General features: G+C 58.3%; 2 protein-coding genes across 3 annotated transcripts in view; both read right to left on the reverse strand.

The window, feature by feature from the left end:
• Window positions 1–571: 571 nt before the first annotated feature.
• Window positions 572–15,445, reverse strand: LOC118712254 (alpha-1-antitrypsin). Its single transcript, XM_045577211.1, has 5 exons — window positions 15,420–15,445; window positions 10,404–10,407; window positions 3,332–3,963; window positions 1,688–1,964; window positions 572–923 (listed from the first exon to the last, which is right to left on the reverse strand). Exons 3-5 carry the CDS (start codon window positions 3,957–3,959, stop codon window positions 587–589), a joined length of 1,242 nt encoding a protein of 413 aa, XP_045433167.1. The 5' UTR covers window positions 3,960–3,963; window positions 10,404–10,407; window positions 15,420–15,445; the 3' UTR covers window positions 572–586.
• Window positions 12,491–18,212, reverse strand: part of LOC118712245 (alpha-1-antitrypsin) — a 9,371-nt gene continuing 3,649 nt past the window's right edge. For both annotated transcript variants that reach the window (XM_045577200.1, XM_045577201.1), the window contains exons 2-7: window positions 18,073–18,083; window positions 17,167–17,169; window positions 16,282–16,916; window positions 14,576–14,833; window positions 13,579–13,742; window positions 12,491–12,757 (exon numbers count right to left, since the gene is read on the reverse strand). In XM_045577200.1, coding sequence (XP_045433156.1) covers window positions 12,566–12,757; window positions 13,579–13,742; window positions 14,576–14,833; window positions 16,282–16,912 — 1,245 coding nt within the window. In that variant the 5' untranslated portion in view covers window positions 16,913–16,916; window positions 17,167–17,169; window positions 18,073–18,083 and the 3' untranslated portion in view covers window positions 12,491–12,565. The remainder of the gene's footprint in view (window positions 12,758–13,578; window positions 13,743–14,575; window positions 14,834–16,281; window positions 16,917–17,166; window positions 17,170–18,072; window positions 18,084–18,212) is intronic.

Here is an 18,212-nt window from a genome sequence, read left to right on the forward strand (position 1 = left end):
CAGGAGCTGGTCCTTCCCTGCACCATGCTCTGTCCTCCCTTACCACCTGCTTGTCTTCCTCCAGCCCCCGCCCCTGCAGGGGACACCAGCTCCTTTCCCCAACCCCCACAGGGGACACCAGCCTCTCCACTTCTCAAGGCCTTTGCCTACTCCACCTGCCCACCCTCCTGCCTCCGGACCAACGTTCTCCTCCCTGCAAACAGCCGCACCCCAGGAGGCAGAAGCCGGTCTTGGACTCTGTCCCTGGGCATGTCTCTTGTTTCTAGTGTCCGATTGTGAGCTCCTTGGGGACCAGGAGAAGATGGGACCCTCCATAGCGTCCAGCCCACAGCCAGGCACTCAGTGTGCAGCCAGTACTGAGCGCGGCTGTGGCTGCGGGCCCTCAGTTCTCCTGAGAAGTGGCATCTTAGCCCAGTCCCTCTCTAACGTGGCTGTGGCTCACCAATAGCTCCAATGGCACGGGAAGGGCGGGAGGGGGGTTCCTTGGAAATCCCTCACCCCAGCCTGACTGTGTAACTATGGGTCCATCGAGGCCCAAAGAGGAGAAGACCCTGACCAGAGATGAGACGGGGTCAGTGACACCGCCTCAGAGGACGTCCCAAAGGCCAGGACGCAGAGGCCACCCCCCCTCGGGCGCCTGAGCACGTCCCGGTCTCGGTGAGCCCAGTGGCCTTCCCCAGGGACCTGGGTCTGCGGGGCGTTTGGGGCCCTGGGCCCCCTCCCCAGGCTGCAGCCTGCACACATCGTGCCCCGTGGACCCCAGGGACAGGCTCACCTTGGACAGCTTCAGGGGCTGCCCCTCGCTGATCCCCGAGAGCTCAGCCTCATCATTGAAGACCTTGGTGATGCCCATTTTGCCCAGGGTGGCTTTCAGATCGTAGGTTCCAGAAATGTACAGTTTGGGCATATATAGACTGGCAGAACTGTCAAGATGGTTGGAAAAGAAAGGAATTTCACAACATAGAAAGCTTTTCTTTTCTGGTCATTTCTCCCTCTTGGCCCCTGCGTCTCTACCCGCAGGAGGATGGAGGTCAGTGTTGGTTTGTTGTATTTTTAGGTGCTCTACCCTGTCAGAGAATGTCAGAATAATGTGGCTGCTCTTATCCTGCCTCTCAAATCACCTCCTCTGAGAAGCCCTCCAGGCAGACCTGTACTCTCCTTGGGAAGCACTTTGCACACTGCCCTGCAGGGTGTGGTCACCCCGACTGGGCCTTTGGGGCTGGAATCCCAGGGGGATGTGGGCCATGGTTCCAGGTGCTGAGTGACATTTGCCAGTGAGTGATGAGTGACACACGGGCTGATTGCTCAGCTCTCGTTTCACATGGGGACAGGGTGTGGCCCTGAGGTCTGCTATGATTCTAGCCAGGAATTTTCTACCCTTTCACTCCACGTTCAGACTTTTCCAGAAAGCCCACGACTCCCTCCGGGGTTCTCTCCCGGCGAGTGAGGTGCTGCTCCCTGCGCCAGGCACTGACATGGGGAAGGGCAGTGTCCAAGCGGAAGTCCTCCAGGGCAGGGCTCTGCCTCCTCAGCTGCCGGCACTGTCCCTCTTCGGAACCCGGCTGGTGCTCCCTGCACTGATGCTGGTTCTGTCTGAAAGCAGGGGCGGGCATGAGGAGGGCCCCTCCCCTGGCCCTCTGGCCAGGCCCGACATGGCGGCTCCCGGTCAGCCCGGGCTGGGAATCACCATGGAGCCATGCTGTGGAAGATCCTGGTCAGGTGCTCCTGGCTGACCTCGGCCTCCAGGTGCTGCATCTTCCCCTCGTCGGGCAGGATGAGGAAGGCGGGCACCGGGCCCCGGTAGCGCTGCAGCAGCACCCAGGAGGAGAGCGCCTCGTCATGCAGCAGCTCAAACTGGCCCGAGCGGCGGAACATGAACATCCGTCTCATGGTCTTCTTGTCCACGTGGAAGTCTTCTACCACAAAGGTCTCAGGCTCCAATTTCACCTCCAACAGGCCTGGAGAGAGGGAAGGCGCCGGTCAGCCAGGAGAGGGGAGGGGTAGGTACCCGTGGCAGAACGCAGGCCCTAAGCCTCCTGCGCTCAATGACGGGACTTCAGTGGGGAGTAAGCCGCTGGAGGAGGGTCCACGTTGTCTATATTGCAGAGGCTCAGGATGCCAGCCTGGCTGGGCAGAGTAAGCATGTGGACTTGTACTGCATGCCATTTACCTGTAATGGAGGGTTGCCCCGAAGGGGCTGAATGAAAATGACTGGCATCAGCCACACTTGGCAGGTCCTGCCTGAGCCTCCCTGCCCTTGACTCGGGCTCTCCTCATTCGGGGAAATCACGTGGTTCTTCCTCTAATGGCCTTTCCGGGCCAACACGTGAGACGCGGAGGCCTGGGCACCCCCCTCTGCTGTTCCAAGAGACCACAGCCGCCCTGCCAGGTGGGAGTGCACAGGAGTCTCAGGGAGCCCTGAGCCCTTTTCTCATTGGATGGAAGGTGGAGACTGAGGCTGGAGAGGGGACAAGACCCGCCTGGAGTGCCCCCGCTCAGCTGGGCCCAGGATGTGCTGACTCTGGCCTTGGCGCTCTCCAGGGCATTTTCTGCCCCGGGTCAAGGAGTCCACAGAGAGAAGGAAGCAGCCCCTGACCTTGACTCTCACCTCCGTGTCCCAGCCTATGTCCAGGGACTGTTTCACCAGCCTCACAATGTGCTCTGGGACCCACAGGCTTCTGGAATTTTCTTCACTCAGAGGGAGGAAGGCGGGCTGGGAGTCAAATTCAGCTGAGTACCCACATTGTGAGCCTGCAGCCCCGTGTTCTTTGTGACATGCGTACTCATTACAGAATCCTGACAACACAGGACTATTATGTTCATGTCCAGACAGGATGCTGGACCCTCAGAGAGGTACAGAGACTCGCCGAGAACCAGACGCTGACGGGGGGTGCAGGCAGGATTTGAACCCTGTGCTTCTGACTCTAAAGCTGCCACTTCTCCCACGACACCTCAGCAGTCCAGGAGACCTTTGTTTTTAAACACTGCTAATGTGTGTGTGTCTGGCTCTGTGTTGCGTGTGTGTGTTGGGGGGGTATCGGGGGGGCACATTGCATATTGTGCCTCCATCCCTGGTGAGGGTCTAGGGTGCACGTGGAACAGGCACAGAGGCTCTGGCAGGTCCTGCAGGGAGGGTGATGCTCTGACTCTTTGATCGCTGACTGTATTGGTCGGGGGCGTTTTTCTGTGTTTGTGTGGGGAGAACGGTTCCCCTGCCCAGATGCACAGTCACGTGGCACCCTGCTCCGCCCAGGAAAGCTTAGGAACTGATGTTTGCTAATGGTTTTGGATGTTTCCATGGGAATCAGCGCAGGCTGGTGGTAACACCTACCTTCGAAGACGATGTAATCCACCAGAATGAGAGTTGTATCTTTGTCAAACTCTTCGAACAGATCCAGATCTTTCTCCTGGATTTTCATCTCTATGAAATTGTTGACCTTTGTCCGGGCCTTGGCGTCCCTGAAACGGAGGCAGAAGACATCTGAGTGTCGCAGCTCCCAGACGTACTTCAGAAACTCGTCCTTGAACTTCACACTTAGGTTGGCAAACAAGATGTTGCCAGTGATCAGCCAAGGCTCGCTGTCTGACTTGTTGATGCTGTGGAGGAGGTTCAGTAAGCCTGTGTAGATGGCAGCCTCAGGCACCTCCTTCAAGTCCAAATGTAAGCCCTCCAGGAGCTGGGTGCGAGTGGTGCCCTCGGCGCCCAGGGAGATCATGGCGAAGGCCGTGGCAATGCTCACTGGGGAGAAGAAGATGTTGGTGGCTTCGGACTGATGGGCCACCTGGCGGTACAGGCTGAAGGCGAAGTCGGCCAGGTTTGGCGCGATCTTGTGGCTGGCGGACTCCTGAGCGTGCTCGGCTGCATCCGTGTCCTGGGCAGCGTCTCCAGCCCGGGCGGCCGGGGCCAGGCAGCACAGGCCTGCCAGCAGGAGGAGGCCCCAGGTGACGGAGGACGGCATTGTCCTGAGAGAGAGAAGGGGCATGCCGCCCAGGTCAGGCCCCACAGTGAGCCCCCGGCCCCTGACTCACACCACGCCCAGCGGCCGCAGCCGCTGCAGCTGCTCCCCCTGCAGCCCCGTGCAGCAATCATAGGTGCAGGTCTCTGCCAGTTCTCAGTCCACAGAGGAGGAGACCGCAGTGCCGCAGGCTCAGTCACTTGTCCAAGGTCACAGAGCTTGCACAGAAAGGAGCAGGGCTTAGGGAGTGTGGGTCACGCTCTCCACGGCTACCCTGACATCTGAGTGACCCCGAGGTGCAGGGACCTCAGCTCCTATTTCATCAAAGGAGAAACTGAGGCACAGGACACAGATGCCTGGTACGCACAGTTACCCAGGAAGCAGCCAGCTCTGCCTCAGGGGTGACCGGATGTGAAACAGCTCCAAGCGGCTGCCATGGGACTTAGTTATTTCACAGCGGAGAGGCTGCTGCCCAGAGAGGGAAAGATCTTGCCCAGGGACACACAGCGGGAATACACGGAGCCGGAGGAATGCCGCATCGCCGGCCTGGCCCAGATCCTTCCTCACGCCGCACACTCCATCCCTCCCCTTTTCCTCACAACCAGGGCAGCTTGCCCATGTGGGCCCTGAGCCTGATGCGCCCTAGCACCCGGTCCTGTGTGTGCCAGGCCCGGGGCTGCTGGGCTGTTTGGAGGAGGAGCACCCGTGAGCCCTTCACCGGAGGCCCTCCCGGACGGCCACTGTCTGAGGGAGCCGCTCCTTGTCTCCACTTTGCAGGAGGCCAGGAAGTGAGGCTGGCGAGGGCTGGTGACTTGGTCGCGGTCACGCAGCTGGCCAAGCAGAGCCGGGACAGGCAGGCTTCTGGCTTCTGGCCCAGCCCTCTGTGCTGGGCGCTGCCACCTGCTCACTCTTCCCGCTGGAACCTGGCTTTGCATAGGGGTCGGGCACACAAGGAGTCAGTGGCTCAGCCCAGCACCAGGAACACGGGGGCAGCAAGGTCCCGGCCCGGGCTGTCCTCCCCGGTCGACCTGCCTCCGTGTGACAACGGCGGGTTTGCAGACCTTGCCAGTGCCTCCGCGGTCAGAAGTGCCCATGTGGGCCTCCTGCCCCCTGGTTAGCCATGTCTCTTACTTCAGGCTGGGTTTGTGTCACGTGAGTCCCCACTGAGTGTGCCCCTGGGGCCACCGTGCTCAGTAGCCCTGTGAGTTGGGCGTGTGTTCTTGGGTGGGACCTTGTCTAGGGTGCCAGGGGCCGAGGTGGCAGGTCGAGTCGAGGCCTTGGGGAGATGCAGTGAACTCCTCTCCTGCCCCTGGGAGCTTGGGCACCCTTCTTCACCAGGAACTTAATGGCAGTCACCTCTACAAGGCTATGGCAGCCGCCTCGGAGTGTCAGGGCTATTCCCACTGAGCAGTCACATGGCCACAGCCCCTCGAAGCTGTTTCCAGCTGGCCCGCAGCCAGTGCCCGGTCCCACCCCCACATTATCTGCAGTGGGCTCGCCTGCCCATGGGCAGGACCCAGCCCAGCCCTGGGCCCAGGTGACAGAGCTCAGATGCTGCTTCTGCGGTGACACAGGGTGGCTGTGCAGGAGGCGGTGCGAGGGAGTCTCTGTTAGCCTCGGACAGGCCTGGATCTGAACGGCCCCGTCCTTCCCCAGCTGTGGGCCCACATGCTCCTCTCTCTGAGCTCCCCTTTCACGTGAGATCGCCGGGGGAAGGGAGCAAAATCAGCCTCGTCATCAAAGCTCACAGCCAGAAGAGAAGGCCATCAGCTCTGTGGGGGCAGATTGTCGTGGGTTTTGCAAAGTAAAACCTTTAGGATCCATGAGGGGCCAGCTGATATCAAGGTGGCCGTGAACCCAGATAAGAGAGGGGAAGAGGTGGGAGAGGAGGGTTATCGGAAGAGTTAATGAATACCCTCAGCCTTCCAGAGATCAAGGCCGGCTTGGTGGGGTAGGAGGTCGGGGCCAGGAGCAGAGGGGAGACCATGGGCCTCGCTCTGGAAAGTGGGAAAAGCTCATCAGGCACCTGAGATGGACAGGGCGTGGAATTGAAGGGAAACTCACAGCCCCTGCCTCTGACTGAGATTTAAAGGAAGCGGGTAAGAAAGGAAACAGGCAGAGGAGCTGGGCTGTGCACAAACAGCAAGTGCTGCTGAGGATGTGGGGCGAAGGGAGCCCTAGTTCCCTGCCGCTGGGGGTGCAGACTGGTGCAGCCACTGTGGGAAACAGTATGGAACTTCCGTTTGACCCAGCGATCCCACTTCTGGGAATATATTCTAAAATCCCTACAGCTGCAACCAGAAAGAACGCATGCGCCCCTGTGTGCACAGCAGCACAATTTTCAATAGCTGAGATCTGGAAGCAGCCCCAGGGCCCATCAGCACAGGAGTGGATAAGCAAGCTGTGGACTCTGCACCATGAAATGCTATTAAAAAAAATGAAAAAAGAAGCTGGGCAGAGACTGGGGAGTGGGAGGGGGCTTCCAAGGGGACGGCTCCCTGCCTTTGCAGGTGGCAGAATCCCGGTGATGCCACCGAGGCCACAGGGAGGGGTCGAAGAGAGAAGCGGCAGCGAGCAGCTGTGCCTGCAGCACTGGTGTCTGAGAGGGCCCGCTCCGGGCGTCTGACGGGAGCGAGCCACACTGCCAAGCAGGACAGAGGGCTCGCCGAGGGGCCTCCCAGCCTGACCCAGCAAAGGCAGCCTGGCCTGCTGCACCTCAGTCATCCTCCTGTCAAGTGGAGGTGGCACCCCCAGCCGGCTCACCCCAGCCCAGCTCCGGGAAGGCTGTGGGAGGGTTACACACTCAACACGTGGAACTCACCTGCTCTCCAGAGAGCCTTGCCGGGCTGGACTCATCTTGCAGGCTGCCCGTCTCTCACGGTTCCACCTACTTATAGGGCATCTCGTGGGGAGGCGAAGTTCCATGGCCCAGTAACCGCACCCCCCCCCCACCCCCCAACACCCACCCCCGATGCTGCAGGAAATGAGCCTGGGAGCCTTGAGCACTCAGCCAGGGAGTGCCTGATACCATCAGCGCCTTACTGTGCCTCCCTGAAGCAGCCTAGTCTAGCAGAGCCAGCATGTGCCAGGCCACCTGAGGGTGGGGTGATGGGGCCCGGGGCCAGTAAGACCAAAGGGCCCTCTTGCGTTGATGCCCACCTCACAGATCTGTGGAGAGGAGTAAAGGATGAAGACATACTCAGAGCCTGGGCCTGGGCCTGAGACATGGTTGACCTCCAACAGATGTCAGCGTCCTGAAGTCACTGGGCTTAGGCTGCCAAGGTGCCAGCCCCAGGAAAGCTCTCCTTGGACCTGGAATCGGCCTCCAAGGAGCATGTGTCCAGGTGGGAGGGCCATCGCAGGCACCTCCAGGAGCCAAGACTCAGAGTGACCCTGGGGAAGAGTGACCCTGGCCACCCTGAAAATATCAAGGCCTCGAGGGACCTTAATGCCCCTGTTAATGAGGAAACCAAGGCTCCCAGCGGAGGGACCCGCTAGCGTGCCCGTGGGAGGCTGTGGAAGATCCCAGTTCATCTGGCTCCTGCTCCTGGTCCATGGTAACCAGCTGTTGCAGTCTGTTGCAAGTCACTCCTCTTAGTTTTGTTAGTGAATGGGCACAGGGAAGCGGGAAGCTAGCCCAGAATCATTACCTTTGGAATCTACAGTCTTGAGAAACGTGTCATATTTGGCAAGAACCAGCACTACAGAACACTCTGCAGAATAGTCCACAGAAGAAACGTTAGCTGGTTTTTAAGTTGATAATTTTACATGACCTGCGAAGGATGTTATCAAAATCCAAATAGCCCTTGGCAGAGAAAGGGTTCCCACCCCTGGTAAATGTACCACAGCTTGTTTATCCACTCATCTGCTGATGAGCACTTGTGCTACTTCAAAGAAACAAAGAAAGGGACCCCTAGAGAACAATGTGGTGATGGCTGGAGGGAGAGGGGTGGGCAGGTGACAGAGGGTGAAAGGGCACCCATGGGGCAGGAAGAGAGTTGATTTTGGGTGGTGAGTGCATGATGCAGGAGGCATGCAGATGATGTGTTACAGAGTGCACTAGAAACCTGTATGGACTTATTAACCATGCCACCCCAACACATTCAATGAAGATAAGGTGAAGACAGACTTCTGCTCGTGTGGCTGTGTCCCCTGTGGAAGCCCCGCTGTGACATTGAAGAGCATCCTCACAGCCCCATCTTCCACTGTGCAGTGTGCCCTCTGTGCCCAGATGGCTGCACAGTGACAAGTGGCACAGGCAGTACTGCCTTGGGGCGGATTGGGCTTCAGAGAGCACACGGCTCCGCTCATTATCTGCCCCCTCTGCCTGTGTTCAGGCCCTCCCTGGGGTCTGCCCTGCGGTAATCCGCTCCTGTGTGACTTCTAAGGGCACCCCCAGATTTCCTGGCATGTGCTCACCACAACACCTGGGCCATTTCCTCCTGGTGAGCTTATCACCCCTTTTCTGGCGTGTTCGAATACTTTTCCTCCCTGAGGGTTGTCTTCTGCCTTCCCTGGTCCTTCTAATCTAAGCCACAATTGAAGGCTTGCTTCTTAGATGATTTATATAAATATAGAGGCCCAGTGCACAAATTTGGGCATGGGTGGAGTTCCTAGGACTGGCCAATGATCGGGTCATCTAGCCCAGTCCTTATCAGGCCATAGGGGCCAGCCGGCCAGGGGGAGGACCCTGGGAGGTTGGCCAGTTGCAGGAGGTTGACTGTGGGAGCGCACTGACCACCAGGGGGCAGGTCCTGCGTTGAGTGTCTGCCCCCTACTAGTCAGTGCACGTCACAGCGACCGGTCGTTTGGTTGACTGGCCATAACGGTTGCTTAGGCTTTTATATATATAGATATACATATTTATTTAAAATGATTTCAGAGAGGAAGGGAGAGGGAGAGTGAGAAAAAAACACATCAGTGATGAGAGAGAATCACTGCCTCATGCATGCCCCACACTGGGGATCAAGCCTAGACCCTATATGCCCTGTCCGGGAATTGAACCCTGACCTCCTGGCTCACAGGTCAGTGTTCAGCCACACCTGCTGGGCTGTTTGCATTTTCTTGCTGAAGAGGCTTTGCGGAGAGGATCAAGGGGGGCCCTCGGGTGGGAATCAATATGTAATCTGTAGTTTCCATTTCTGAGGCAGTGCACACGTGTGAGAACCTCGAGCCCCCTTGAACTGGGTCTCCATTTTAGTCTTTCCAAGGTATCCCCCGACCCTCAAAATTAGCCCTTTGAGGACACAGGCTAGGAAGCGTCATCCCCAGTGACAGGAGGGAGATGGTGCCCACCCATCAGGGCAGAGCTCCCACTGAAACTCGGCAGCGAGTTAACTAGCTGTGCCTTGCCCTGAAAAGCGATAGCAGCGTGACTGTCACAGCCAGGCAGTCCCTGCGGCATCCCAGAGGTCGCTGTGAGTTTTCTACATTTCACAGGTGAGCTGGGGCCCCACTCAAGGGGAGACCGACCACACCAGCCCAGGCCCAGCACCGGTGACTCCAGCTGGTGATGGCAAGAGAGGCAGGCTGCAGAGGGCTGGAGGCTGGAATTGGTCAGCGGTCTGAGATGGTCTGGGGAATGTACGGGTGGCCCAGCTGAAGTGAGGCGCCTGCCTTCTAGGCCTGGGTTTTCTGTCGGCCAGAAGCCCAGCTCCCCTCTTGCCGTTGGAGGTAACGGTTCCCAGGCTGTGTCCTTCAAGGACTGAGTTTGAGGGTCGTGGATATACTGGAAACACGAAAGAACAGGCAAAGCTGATGCCGAAACTGGTTTGGCTCAGTGGAAGAGCGTCGGTCTGTGGACTGAAAGGTTCCAAGTTCGATTCCTGTCAAGGGCATGTACATTGGTTGTGGGCACATCCCGTTCAGGGGCGTGCAAGAGGCAGCTGGTTGATGTTTCTCTCTCATTGATGTTTCTAGCTCTCCATTTCTCTCCCTTCCTCTCTGTAAAATATCAATAAAATATGTTTATAAAAAAAAAATGGAAAGAAAAGGCAAAGCTGAGGCTGATGGCTGTCCTGCCTGACCGTGGCCTGCTCTCCTAGGACAAGGCTGCCGGATGTTTTCTTTGCCCACCCCAGGCATGGGTCCCGTTGGTTCCCATGTGAGCCAGTGTATTCTCTGGTTGCTGTAAGCTCCTTGGATTGGCTCTCTGCAACCAGAGTCCAGACTGTGTAGTGACAGGCCCCCTTTGAGGTGAAATGATGGCATCTCCAGGGAGTGCCCTTCTTGGCCGTGCCCTGGACTCTCCAGAGTTCCAATTGCCCCTTTACTGCCACAATGCCAGTACTGGCCAGTGGGTAGTGCGGGTTGCTTGCGGAGGGCTGTGTGCTCAGCACCCTTGTGCGGAGGGGCTATAGTGATCAGCTGCTTTCTTGCGAGGGTGTGGGCAAGGGGTGTTTTCTGTGCAGAGGTGTGTTCTGGGCCCCAGCCTTCCTCATACTTCAGGATTGTGGGGGATTCAGCTCTGCTAAGCCCATGGGTTTGTCTGGGAGGGGACGTGGGTGATGTGGTGAGGTGTGAAGGACCAGGGAGGCCCCCTGAAACCAGCTCTACCACTCACTAACTCTGCAATCTTGAGCAAGCCCACTAGCCTCCCTGAGCCTCAGTGTCCTCATCTGTAGAATGGGTATGCAAGAGCAAAGCAGCTCTGTTCACAGCATCATAGCGCTGCTCTGAGGATTCATTGAGAAAATGCCTGAGCAGCCCCTCCCAGAGAGCCTGGCATATAGGAAGAGCTTGTAGTGCCACAAATAAATCCCTGGCACTGGTGCCCTGCTCTGCTGCCCTTTGAAGGCTGTTTTAGGTATCCGATGTGAACCTCACAGGAAGGACAGGTAGCGTTTATAGTCACACTAGAGACTCGGTGCACAAAATTCATGCAAGAGTAGGCCTTTTCAGCCCAGGCTTCCTCCCGATGGTTGTCCTGTTGGTTGTTCTGCTATTGGGTCTAATTAGCATATTAGTTCTTTGTTATATAGGATTATTATATAGAATGGGGATATACTGTGGCTCAGAGAGGTTTGGCGAGTTCTCTAGTCATAACCCTGGAAAGTGGCAGAGTCTGAACTTGTCCCAGGTCCTCAGATCCTCAGGGCTGGCATCATTGTAGGTGTCTGACAGTGTTCGTATCATTACTGGAATAAGAGGAAGTTGGAAGTCTCCAGGCGGGGAAGACTGGAGACGATAGGAGGCTTATTTGGGAAACAGGTTACTCTCCATCCATTACGGTAACAATGTGACAGTGCACGTATGTGGCCATTTTGATTTAAACAGTGTACATTTCTGTGACACATCCTTGTCCTGTAGGTGGAAATTCATCCCCAGTGTGTGGGTCAGACTGTGGTTCTGAGGTTTGTGTGGAGGGGGAGGTCCTTCTACCTCTGTCCCTGATCCCAGGCCACGCCCATTCCCAAGAGCTCAGGGAGCTGACTGCTCCAGGCTGAGGGACTGCCCGGCTTCCTGACTGCTTGCAGGGTGTGTGTGTGTGTGTGTGTGTATGTGTGTGTGTGCATGTATGTGTATGTGTGTATATGTGTGCATGCATGTGTAAGTGTGTGTGAGTGTGTATGTGTGTGTATGCATGTACGTGTATGTGTGCATGTATGTGTAAGTGTGTGTGTGTGAGTGTGTATGTGTGTGGGGGATTTGCTCTCAGGACAGCCTCCTCTGCGGACCACAGGGACGCCATGGGGCAGGAACAAGGCAGGTTGAAATGTGTCTCCTTCAAGAGGTCAGCCAGGAAAGGGCAGGTGGTCTGGTGGGGTCACTGCCTACTGTGCTTCCCTCCCATGATGAAGGAATCATTGTAATGACTTTGCAGAGGCTCCCAGGACAAGCTGGCCGCATGGTGAGGGGAGGGATGTGTCTTGGGGGGTAGCTGTCCTGCTGAATCTGAGCAGGTGATGCCAACCCGACCAGAGAGCCTCTTCCTCACCTCGGACAAGTGAGCACGTCTACAGCGTATCTGAGGGTCCCGGGAGAGTGACAAGGCAGAGTGCGTGCTCCCCGTCCAGCCTGTGGAAAGGCTCCTGGAGAGAGAGACCTCTGTGGTCAGGGCCCAGCCTGGCTCAGGAGACCTGGGATGAGAGGGGACCTGGCTTCTCTGCCTCTGTGTTGGACACGCAGCAGCTCAGCGCCCCGGTGGGAGCTGCCTGCGCTGGGGCACCAGGGAGGTGGCCTGGTGGTGGGCGAGCAGTCCTGCAGGGGGAGGGCCTCCCAGGGGCACTGGGTGCGGTTTGGCAGGAGGACCCGGAGGATTTTGGTGGAGGGGCTACCAGCTGGACACTGAGCCATGCAATGCCCCCTGGGCACTTTCCAGGCTCGACTGGCCCCTGGAGCTGTTCCGAGCGATGGGCAGAGGCAGCAGGCCGTGCTGACAGCAGCCGCACACGCGGCCCCGCACAGGGCTGGACGGTGTACACGTCTAATAAATACCAGCACCGGGGGCACGTGACCTACCCTCCTTCCTCCCCACCCCCGGTAGAGAGGGCAGACTCAGGGACAGGAGGAGGGATTGGCACCCACACTCCAGCTTGGGCCTGGCCAGTCACTTTATTGTCACCTTTGGAGGGGCCCTGCCTGGGCGGGAGGCTGAGCCAGAGGGGCAGCTAATTCTGGGTGGGATTCACCACCTTGCCCACAAAGAGGGGGGCTTTGGTGACTTTATCATAGATGACCATGACGAAGGGCCTGTTGAAGTTAATCGTCGGGTGCACTGACTTCGAAGTGGCTTCCACAACCGTGGCCCCAGTCGCTTCGGTCCCCTTCTCATCCAGGGTCAGCACAGCCTTATGCACGGCCTGGCGGGGAGAGAGCAGAGCTGTGGTCTCAGTGACACAGCAAACCCCACTCCGGCCTGGGAGGTGGGCCAGGGAAGGCAGTGGTGCTGGGAGGGGAGGCTTCCCGGACCTGTTCCCTCCTCCCAGGTCGCCCTGCAGGGGACACCAGCTCCTTCCTCCAACCCCCACAGCGACACCAGTCTCTCCACTTCTCAAGGCCTTTGCCGACTCCACCTGCCCACCCTCCTGCCTTCGGACCAACGTTCTCCTCCTCCCTGCAAACAGCTGCACCCCAGGAGGCAGAAGACGGACTTGGACTCTCTGTTTCTGGGCGTGTCCTATTGTGAGCTCCTTGGGGACCAGGAGGACATGGGATCCTCCATAGCGTCCAGCCCACAGCTAGGCACTCAGTGTGCAGCCAGTACTGAGCGCGGCTGTGGCTGTGGCCCTCAATTCTCCTGAGAAGTGGCATCTTAGCCCAGTCCCTCTCTAACGTGGCTGTGGCTCACCAATAGCTCCAATGGCACGGGAAGGACGGGAGGGGGGTTCCTTGGAAATCCCTCACCCCAGCCTGACCGTGTAAATATGGGTCCATCGTGGCCCAAAGAGGAGAAGACCCTGACCAGAGATGAGATGGGGTCAGTGACACCGCCTCAGAGGACGTCCCAAAGGCCAGGACGCAGAGGCCACCCCCCCTCAGGCGCCTGAGTACATCCCGGACTTGGTGAGCACAGTGGCCTTCCCCAGGGACCTGGGTCTGCGGGGTGTTTGGGGTCCTGGGCCCCCTCCCCGGGCTGCAGGCCGCACACATCGTGCCCCGTGGACCCCAGGGACAGGCTCACCTTGGACAGCTTCAGGGGCGCCCCCTCGCTGATCCCTGAGAGCTCAGCCTCATCAGTGAAGACCTTGGTGATGCCCATTTCGCCCAGGGTGGCTTTCAGATCGTAGGTTCCAGAAATGGACAGTTTGGGTATACTCACACGGGCAGAACTGTCAAGATGGTTGCAAAAGAAAGGCATTTCACAACATGGGAAGTTTTTCTTTCTGGTCATTTCTCCCTCTTCTCTTGTTTCCTCTGGGGACAGAGCTCAGCCCCAGAAGGTCTGACAGGAGCAAGCTGCCTGGCGTTCGGGCCCTCTCGGACCCAAGCGAGATTCAGCCCCTCCTTGCTCTCTGTGCTCAGGCTCCGGTGAGGGCACCCAGGCCTGGGCTTGCCGGTTGGGGCTTTACTGTCTTCTTAACTTTCACTCAGACTGTGTGTATTTTTATATTCATTTATACATACGTTTGTAATGTATTCTTTTCTTTGTTATTGACTTGTGCATTTATTTGCATTCTGATTTATTTGATTGTTTATGTTTGCACTGCACACATTTATGCATTTACGTATAGGTTGTAATGTGCGTAATGAACTCTGCGTGAGGACAGGCATCTGTGAGCGCAGAGCGATGTGTACTAACTTGGGGCACATGCTCCATGTCAATGTACCCAGCCCGGGGGAACCATGCGCTGCCGGCCTCGGAGCAGGCAGCCTCCCACCCCGCGCCTTCTCTGTTCTGGCCTCTCCGAGCCCTGTCCCTGCACAGCGTGGACTCTCTGTCCTCACTGCACGTGCGGCTGCTGCCTCTCAGGGCACCTTGGTGCTGCTCTCCCTGCACCCACCGCTGGCACCGCTCTCACGGGGTGCTGCCTGAGCTACACTGGCCTCTCTGAATGCTCGGGGTCATGCAGTTGTTTGATGCACAGGGTGTGGTCCATTCTCGCCCCACCGCCAACCCCGCCCCCGCCAGGCAGGAGGGGCAAGCAGCACAGGCCAGGGACCTCACCCGTAGGAATTCATTTCCAGGGCCATGTTGAGGTCCTCCTTGCTGAGCAGCCCCTCCATGTGGCTCAGCTTCCCCTCGTCAGGCAGCAGGAAGAAGGCGGTGGCATTGCCCACGTAGTCCATGAGCAGCACCCAGCTGGAGAGCTTGCTGCAGTAGTGCACGTTGAACTTGCCCATGCGCTTCATCATGAGCACCTTGACCGTGGTGGCCTCGTCCACGTGGAAGTCCTCCTCCATGGTCTTCTGCTCATCGAAGGGCCTCTCCCATTTGCCTGGAGAGAGGGAAGGCGCCGGTCAGCCAGGAGAGGGGAGGGGTAGGTACCCGGGGCATAATGCAGGCCCTGAGCGGCCTGCATGAGAGGGCTCTCTGAGCCTCAGCTTCCCCATCAGTCAAATGGAGCTCACAGGGACCTGCAATCACTGAGGGGACTTCAGTGGGGAGAAAGCTGCTGGAGGATGGTCCACGTTGTCGATATTGCAGAGGCTGAGGATGCCAGCCTGGCTGGGCAGAGTAAGCATGTGGACTTGTACTGCATGCCATTTACCTGTAATGGAGGGTTGCCCCGAAGGGGCTGAATGAAAATGACTGGCATCAGCCACACTTGGCAGCTCCTGCCTGAGCCTGCCTGCCCTTGACTCGGGTTCTCCTCATTTGGGGAAATCACCTGGTTCTTCCTCTAATGGCCTTTCCGGGCCAACACGTGAGACGCGGAGGCCTGGGCACTCGCCTCTGCTGTTCCAAGAGACCACAGCCGCCCTGCCAGGTGGGAGTGCACGGGAGTCTTGGGGAGCCCTGAGCCCTTTTCTCATTGGATGGAAGGTGGAGACTGAGGCTGGAGAGGGGACAAGTCCCCCCAGGAGTGCCCCGGCTAAGCTGGGCCCAGGAGGTGCTGACTCTGGCCTTGGCGCTCTCCAGGGCATTTTCTGCCCCGGGTCTGGGAGCCCACAGAGAGAAGGGAGCAGCCCCTGACCTTGACTCTCACCTCCGTGTCCCAGCCTATGTCCAGGGACTGTTTCACCAGCCTCACAATGTGCTCTGGGACCCACAGGCTTCTGGAATTTTCTTCACTCAGAGGGAGGAAGGCGGGCTGGGAGTCAAGTTCAGCTGAGCACCCACATTGTGAGCCTAAAGCCCCGTGTTCTTTGTGACATGCGTACTCATTACAGAATCCTGACAACACGGGACTATTATGTTCATGTCCAGACAGGAAGGTGGACCCTCAGAGAGGTACAGAGATTTTCAGAGAGCCAGACGCTGACGGGGGGTGGAGGCAGGATTTGAATCCTGTTCTTCTGACTCTAAAGCTGCCACTTCTCCCACGACACCTCAGCAGTCTAGGAGACCTTCTTTGTTTTTAAACACTGCTAATGTGTGTGTGTCTGGCTCTGTGTTGTGTGTGTGTGTCTGTATGTGTGGTGGGTGGACTGGAGGGGCACATTGCATATTGTGCCTCCATCCCTGGTGGGGGTCTAGGGTGCACGTGGAACAGGCACAAAGGCTCTGGCAGGTCCTGCAGGGAGGGTGATGCTCTGACTCTTTGATCGCTGACTGTATTGGTCGGGGGCATTTTTCTGTGTTTGTGTGCGGAGAACGGCTCCCCTGCCCAGATGCACAGTCACGTGGCACCCTGCACCACCCAGGAAAGCTTAGGAACTGATGTTTGCTAATGGTTTTGGATGTTTCCATGGGAACCATCTCTGGTTGGTGGTACCACCTTACCTTTAAAGAAGATGTAATTCACCAGAGCAAGCACTGTGTCCTCAGCAAGCTCTTGGACCAGATCCACAATTTTTCCCTGGGTTCCCTTCTCTACGTAATCGTTGATTTTTTTCTTGGCCTCTTCGGAGTTCTGGAAGTTGACGGAGAAGGCTTCGGTGTGGTACATTGTCTTTACGTCCACCAGAAACTTGTCCACCAGCTTCAGGCTGTCGCTGACAAACAAGCCGTTGCCGGCGGTCAGCTGCAGCTGGTTGTCCGGCTGGTTGAGGGTGTGGAGGAGGTTCTCAAAGCCTCTGTGCACGTCAGCCTCTTCTGTCTCCGCGGGGTTGAAACCAAGGCCCTCCAGGAGCTGGGTGCGAGTGGTGCCCTCGGCGCCCAGGGAGATCATGGCGAAGGCCGTGGCGATGCTCACTGGGGAGAAGAAGATGTTGGTGGCTTCGGACTGACGGGCCACCTGGCGGTACAGGCTGAAGGCGAAGTCGGCCAGGTTCGGCGCGATCTTGTGGCTGGCGGACTCCTGAGCGTGCTCGGCTGCATCCGTGTCCTGGGCAGCGTCTCCAGCCCGGGCGGCCGGGGCCAGGCAGCACAAGCCTGCCAGCAGGAGAAGGCCCCAGGTGACGGAGGACGGCATTGTCCTGAGAGAGAGAAGGGGCATGCCGCCCAGGTCAGGCCCCACAGTGAGCCCCCGGCCCAGACTCACACCACGCCCAGCGGCCGCAGCCGCTGCAGCTGCTCCCCCTGCAGCCCCGTACAGCAATCATAGGTGCAGGTCTCTGCCAATTCTCAGTCCACAGAGGAGGAGACCGCAGTGCCGCAGGCTCAGTCACTTGTCCAAGGTCACAGAGCTTGCACAGAAAGGAGCAGGGCTTAGGGAGTGTGGGTCACGCTCTCCACGGCTACCCTGACATCTGAGTGACCCCGAGGTGCAGGGACCTCAGCTCCTATTTCATCAAAGGAGAAACTGAGGCACAGGACACAGGTGCCTGGTACGCACAGTTACCCAGGAAGCAGCCAGCTCTGCCTCAGGGGTGACCGGATGAGGAATAGCTCCAGGCGGCTGCCGTGGGACTTAGTTATTTCATGGCAGAGAGGCTGCTGCCCAGAGAGGGAAAGATCTTGCCCAGGGACACACAGCGGGAATACACGGATTCGGAGGAATGCCGCATCGCCGGCCTGGCCCAGATCCTTCCTCACGCCGCACACTCCATCCCTCTCCTTTTCCTCACAACCAGGGCAGCTTGCCCATGTGGGCCCTGAGCCTGATGCGCGCTAGCACCCGGTCCTGTGTGTGCCAGGCCCGGGGCTGCTGGGCTGTTTGGAGGAGGAGCACCCGTGAGCCCTTCACCGGAGGCCCTCCCGGACGGCCACTGTCTGAGGGAGCCGCTCCTTGTCTCCACTTTGCAGGAAGACAGGAAGTGAGGCTGGCGAGGGCTGGTGACTTGGTCATGGCCACGCAGATGGCCAAACAGAGCCGGGACAGGCAGGCTTCTGGTTTCTGGCCCAGCCCTCTGTGCTGGACGCTGCCACCTGCTCACTCTTCCCGCTGGAACCTGGCTTTGCATAGGGGTCGGGCACACAAGGAGTCAGTGGCTCAGCCCAGCACCAGGAACACGGGGGCAGCAAGGTCCCGGCCCGGGCTGTCCTCCCCGGTCGACCTGCCTCTGTGTGACAACGGCGGGTTTGCAGACATTGCCAGTGCCTCCGCGGTCAGAAGTGCCCATGTGGGCCTCCTGCCCCCTGGTTAGCCATGTCTCTTACTTCAGGCTGGGTTTGTGTCACGTGAGTCCCCACTGAGTGTGCCCCTGCGGCCACCGTGCTCAGTAGCCCTGTGAGTTGGGCGTGTGTTCTTGGGTGGGATCTTGTCTAGGGTTCCAGGGGCCGAGGTGGCAGGTCGAGTCGAGGCCTTGGGGAGATGCAGTGAACTCCTCTCC

This window comes from Pipistrellus kuhlii, unplaced genomic scaffold (genome assembly GCF_014108245.1).
Source record: "Pipistrellus kuhlii isolate mPipKuh1 unplaced genomic scaffold, mPipKuh1.p scaffold_m20_p_85, whole genome shotgun sequence".
NCBI classification, from domain to species: domain Eukaryota; kingdom Metazoa; phylum Chordata; class Mammalia; order Chiroptera; family Vespertilionidae; genus Pipistrellus; species Pipistrellus kuhlii.

Coding starts and splice junctions, on each gene's coding strand:
- LOC118712254 (XM_045577211.1), bottom strand. CDS start 3,959: ATGCCGTCCTCCGTCACCTGGGGCCTCCTCCTGCTGGCAGGCCTGTGC. Junction 1,965..3,331: donor GGATTACATCGTCTTCGAAG/GTAGGTGTTACC, acceptor CGCCTTCCCTCT/CTCCAGGCCTGTTGGAGGTG. Junction 924..1,687: donor TTCCACAGCATGGCTCCATG/GTGATTCCCAGC, acceptor CCATCTTGACAG/TTCTGCCAGTCTATATATGC.